The following is a 6,000-nucleotide window of genomic DNA, read 5'->3' as shown; positions in this document are numbered from 1 at the left end:
CACGAACCTCAAATAACAGTATATAGAGATTGTTGGACGTCATTCATTTTTTGTGTATTCTACCTGTATGGGATTATTTTATTTAGTTAGCTTTATTATATGCATTTTTCTCTTCTGAATTACATTTTTAGTATTACAATAATTATTTATCATCATAACTGATGAACAGCGCATTTTCCGCGGTGTCTGAAGGTCTCAACGTACCGTCCAAAGCAGCGCTCATTCGATTTAACATAGCAAATCCAATTTTGAAGACATTCGAACCATGCGTGCACTCAATCAAACAATCTAGAAAATCACCTTCATCACAAGTATTAATCGTAAAAAAAACAATTGCAAATGAATTGCCGGGTTTTCCTTTTGTTGTTTGTAATTATTCTAAAGTGCTGTCAGTTTTGAAAGACAATGTTGAGTAGGTGCCATAAGGAAAAAAGTGGCGTTTTTAATTTTTACAGGCAGTTCAACTTGAGTTCGTACCGATAAGAGAAATTGAAGAAAAGAGCTATAATCGAAGTTCTCCCTTCAGACCGGAAGCTTTTGTCGTTTCGCTTAAGACTCAAAAGTCGAGCATTTGCTAAAGTGTGCGTCTTACATTTGAACCTTGCTGTCAAGCTGTAAACAGACGGTGCAATTTCGTACCGTGGCTAATATAAAAGTGGCAAAATTTGGGCGAATGTGATAGATTTCATGATTCGAACCACAATCTTAGTAGACTTCACCAGCGGATTTAGGGGGGTGAGGGCGGACACCCCCCCCCCCTCAGGCCCCCCATTGTTCTATTATAAGACATCCATTTTTGGCTGACTGACCCTAAAATTTTTCTAAAGGCGCCTTGGCGCCAAATATACTGATTTTGAAGGAGGGGGGGAGGGGAGGGGAGGGGGAGTGCGCGCCAAAAAAACACGATTTTTTTTCAGTCAAAGTTTTCCACAAAGTGCCTAAAAACGCCATTTTTTTAAATTTGCCTGCGGTGCCGGAAATTTGGTCCAAATGGGGTCTATATAGTGGTTTGGGAGAGCTCAGAAAATCATTTTGTTTGAACTAAAAAAATCCTAGATCCGCGCCTGGTAGACTTTCATAGCTCGAACGTTTGATGGATATCTTTATCTGCACTACCTTCACTTTTTACAAAGGGGGATTTTGTACTTTACTATACCATGCCGTGCCCATACAAATGTACCAAAGGCACGCTACTGTATGAATTATTTTCAAATAGCGGCCAATCCTCTCAACAGCCGCCCCGTTGGAGGAATTGTTAGAGATGTCCCTTATGATGCACTGAGTTCTGAGCTTATTCAAAAGAGGGGATAACTTGAACGATTTAGGGATTTTAAATTAGATACCCCTCCCCCAAGAGGGTACATTGTTTGTTTAGTGTGTAGTGTAATGCTTTGTTTAGTACTGACCCTGTGTGAAGAGGATGAGCGGTGTCCACTGGTAGTATCGAATCAGACGGGGGGCATATCCGTCTATTATAGCGTCGTGATGGGAGGTGAGGGGTAGGTAGTTCGTGTTCATCACCCAACAGTACGAGTCCACATATTGTTGCCACTGGGAGTTGAACTCGTTCGGACTCCAGCAGATGATGGACTCCCCCACGAACTGCCGAGTGACCACCAGAGTGCCCAGCACCACTATGGCAACAATAAACAAACCATGAAAAACACACACACACACAAAAAAAAACAAAAAATAAAGAAACAAACAAATAAATATCTTAATAAATTCGGTTCCGCGAAGCTCAGAAACATCTACCATAATAACAAAAAAAATATTAATAAATTAATTTTCGGCAGATACAAAACAAAGTTTGGTTATAACAGAAGTTGAAAAAAGTTTATTGCGGCCCGTGAGAATCATAAATGCAGCATGCATCACCAACCAAAAACGGAGAAGATGTTTTAAAAAATGCAAAAAAAAATGTCTAAGGGTGAATGGTGTGCACAGAAATTTTTTGGTCAGCCATTTCGAATTTCGCCAAAACCTTTGGTTGACCATATACAGTTTCTTTCTTTCACCTCAAGCAGGTAATTATCTAAGAAATATTGTCTTTGAGCTTTTTAAAATGCTTCCCTCAAAAGACAAAACTTAACTTTTGTTCGATGTATAGTTTTAGAACTGAATGTTTGTTCGAAATTCTATTTTTTTTTATCATCCACTTCATCGCAGTAAGTTGGTTTGGAAAGGCTAATAAAAATTAAGAAAAATTTGTTTGAATGTTACTGGAAGCTAGAGGCAAGTCTTTCATCATGTTTCAAAATTTTTGTGGGTTGCACTTGCAAAAATTTCTTGCAAAAAAAGATATAATTAATTTGTCACAAAAAAAGGAAATGTTTCTTTTTGTGCACCCTGAAAACGCTTCTTGAAAAACTTATAATGCAGCAAGAACTGCAACTCAAAAGTGTTAGATATGGAGTTTCACTAAGCTCCTCCGTACTGTATTTATGCCAGTTCGTTTTTCGTCGAACGAAGCGATTCCAAAGTTTTTATCGTCTGCTGCGATGGGAATATAAAAAATCACATGTGTTAATAAAAGTTTTAATCTTAGCAAACCAAAAAAATTGTATATTATTTGTCGAAAATAACGTTTCATCTATTTAATATCAGCAAAAAAAACGTCGCTGTTTTAGATTGTGAACTTATTAAATATTTATCGAAAACTGAAAAAAATGACAGGGAAAACTTAAATTAATAATGAGTATGAAAACTCTTCAGAGTATTTGGTGTATTACGTAGGCCCAAATTTCACTCACAGAAGACTCGAAAAGATGTAAAACAATTGACACGGTCGGCCCAATCTCCAATAAATCCGCTGTTCAAAGCCACCAACAGCTCCAAAAGATCCTCAACCATTTTCGAGCAAACACTGTTTTGTTAATGTTTAATTAGGTAAATAAAATTTATGCAATTTTGATTAGGCTGAAATTGACACGAGAGCAACCATTTTGCGAAAATTGTCTTTGCTAATAAGAATTCTCAAACGCGAAAAAAAAACACTAGTCCGTAATGGATAACAATAATAACAGTGCGAATGACTAAAGACTCTTGAAAAAACATATGGCACGTGTGTCATTGTTTTTAAATCTCTTCCAAACATTATCTAATGAAAAAGTTTCCTGTTATCTATTCAAAGTTATTTTAAAAAGGTCATACGTCTTTTTCTAAAGCTTATTACCACAAATTAAGGATAAAAATAAATAAAATTTGATTGGAAAACGTGCAGTCGATCACAGATGTAAGCTACATCGGCAAAAGATATTTATCTAAAACTATTTTCAATTTAAAAATTATATAAGACTGTATTTCAGTGCTTCATTTTCAACAGTTATCGAGCCAAAAGATTCTTTGCTTTGTCAAATCTGATTCAACCTGATTAGTCTGCGCAAAGCATAACTTCGTTATTGGCTAAAAAGTGTCGACACAGAGTTTAAATATCCTTGTATGCTAGTCTTGATATAACAATTAATTTTTTTTGCAAAAATTCAAAAAAGTAGCATTTGCAATCTGAGCGGTTTTAATCTATTCTAAAATTCATTAACATACAGTAAGAAAACAAGCACTGCGAAAAACAATTTGGAAGTAGCCCAAATTTTAGTTTTGATATTTTGCCAAGTTTGCATGAGTGATCATAGTGATTGTGATTGAGCTTTGCCTTTAATCAAATGGTTCCAAACGTTTTCCTTTTTTGATCCCTTTCACTATTGCCTCCTCAGTATCGCCTGGTATTGAGTTAAACTTTAAAAAAAATTTTTAAAAACTTAGAGCCCGGAATTTCTTTTTTGCCTTGTTTCACACAAAAAAACAATCAGTCAATGAAAGTTTTGCACTATTATTTAAATAACATTTTTAAATGTCCTGTCCAGTGAGGTGCTCTAATTAAATTCGTGCTCTAAATTTTTTAAGTTTTTTTAAAAAGTTTACCTCAATACCAGGCGATACTGAGGAGGCAATAGTAAAAGAGATCAAAGAAGGAAAACGTTTGGAACCATTTGATTAAAGGCAAAGCTCAATCACAATCACTATGATTACTCATGCAATTTTGGCAATATATCAAAACTACAATTTGGGCTACTTCCAATTTGTTTTCCGCAGTGCTTGTTTTCTAAATGTATGTTAATGAATGTTAAGAATAAAAAAACACTCAGAAAATAATGTTTGATGGGTTTTTCAACAAGTTAACGAGTGAATCTGGACTAGGACATGCAAACTTTTTGGAAAAAAGGGATCCAGTTTTTCCTGCTATTTTTTTCATTTTCTTTTTTTCTTTAATTCTTTAATTTTGATTTTTCTTAATTCCAATTTTACGTTTTGTTTTTCTTGGTAATTATAGCTTCTTCAAATTTTACAATCGAATGAACTGTGAGTAATCTCATAAGAATGAGTTCTTCGTTCGATTCCGTTTTTTTTTGGATTCAGTTCAAAGTGTAATCTGTTTTTGATTCAGTCGTTTCAAATCTTTAGTTAACAAATTTTTGCCGTTTGTTTTCGCCTTGAAACAAAATTTAAGTTTCACAAGACTGCTTATATATCCGGGCGAATCGTGAATATTTCCGACTGCGCATTAAGGCCAATTTAAAAGTTTTTTGATTGAAAAATTGACGAAATAGTTTAAAACAAAGATTTTTTTCTAAGGTTTTTGACATATCGCCACACACGCTAATGTAAACTACAAAGGGATGTACTTAACCTATTGTGTTCTACCAATAAGACAAAACGAATTGCCTCAATTCAAGTGGAACGCAATAATCGGCCGCTTACGTGTGTTATAAGCGCGCGTTAACTTAGGCAATTTTCCAGCTCCATAACGTTACAAATAAATCACCGGGTTTTTTTTGATTGAGCTCAAAAATCAATATCATTCAGAAGGTTTAAAAAAATTCAGTCAAAATAACTTAGTTAAGAAGTCGAAAGTAAAAAAAAAATACGCCAAGCAGAAATATTTTGCACTTTTTTCGAAAGTCGGAACAATAAAAAGCATGTTCACCCAATATTGACACAAGAGGAACGACAAAAAAGCGCACGAATCAAACCGATCGAAACAAAATATGCTGAATAAGAATAATTTATCAAATTTTAGAGCAATGATAGATCGTTGTAGTTTTTATTCCATCAGAAAAACTGGTTGAAATGAAACTCGATTATCTGTATCAGAAATTGGAAATGATGGTGTCACTGAGCTGTTGCTTGTTTTTGTATTGTTAGAAAACAAATTTGCGCTCTTTAGATTATATTCTGATTACTAATCGACAAATTTTTGGATATCACATTCTTTGCTGACAACCGAAAATTTGGTTGTCACTATAGTTGAGTTTTTATGCTTTAGAGATAAAAACTTCGCCCATTTTTTCAAATATATTAACTTTTTGCATCATTACGGCAGTTTAAAACAAGGAATAAAAAAACGTATAACTTTCGTCTTGTATCAAAAAAATCTTAAAATTCAAAACGTCGTCGCGTGCGGAACTGCCTGGATTTAAATATTATCTGACTATGTATGTCGGCGTTAACTGAGTTTAAAATAAAAATCAAAAATTTGCGAATAAGGTAAACCTAGAAAACAAAACTTATGAAGCTCAAATCGTTCATTTTAAATCTGCTGATCTATTTGTCATTGAGTGAAAATATCCAACTTTTACTTGTTTTTGGTTGTTAATTTGACGGAAAATATGTCAATAGAATCAAACACGACAGTTCGTATATCAGGGCCAATCTGGAAATGTTTCATCCGTGATTTAATACCAATTACAAAGTTTTTAGGTTAAAAAAATGAAATAATTGAAAAAAAGAAGACAAAGAAGAAGGGAATTTTTTGCCATGTTTTTTTTCTTCAATTCTTTCCACCACACGCTATTTTAAAATATGAAGGGGTGTATTTTAGCGTTTCGTATCCTAATAAAGACCAAACGACTTGCCTTTAATCCGCCTTTAAACGACCTGGAACGTGTTAATCGGTTGCTTACGCGTGTTATAAAACGCAAAATATTGCAGGTTAAATTTTCC

At 34.2% G+C, this 6,000-nt stretch overlaps 2 protein-coding genes across 3 annotated transcripts in view; both read right to left on the bottom strand.

The window, feature by feature from the left end:
- LOC134845494 (guanine nucleotide-binding protein subunit beta-1-like) overlaps positions 1-6,000 on the bottom strand; it is a 492,858-nt gene that overhangs the window by 366,902 nt on the left and 119,956 nt on the right. The window lies entirely within an intron of this gene.
- LOC134845495 (innexin unc-9-like) overlaps positions 1,407-6,000 on the bottom strand; it is a gene marked incomplete at its 3' end in the record, with an annotated part of 72,914 nt that continues 68,320 nt past the window's right edge. The window contains 1 exon segment of the mRNA XM_063862395.1: positions 1,407-1,634. Within this exon segment, the coding sequence (XP_063718465.1) occupies positions 1,407-1,634 (228 nt within the window).

Source organism: Symsagittifera roscoffensis, chromosome 5 (genome assembly GCF_963678635.1).
Source record: "Symsagittifera roscoffensis chromosome 5, txSymRosc1.1, whole genome shotgun sequence".
NCBI classification, from domain to species: domain Eukaryota; kingdom Metazoa; phylum Xenacoelomorpha; order Acoela; family Convolutidae; genus Symsagittifera; species Symsagittifera roscoffensis.
The sequence above is the reverse complement of the archived record's forward strand: the minus strand, read 5'-3'. Positions and strand labels throughout refer to the sequence as shown.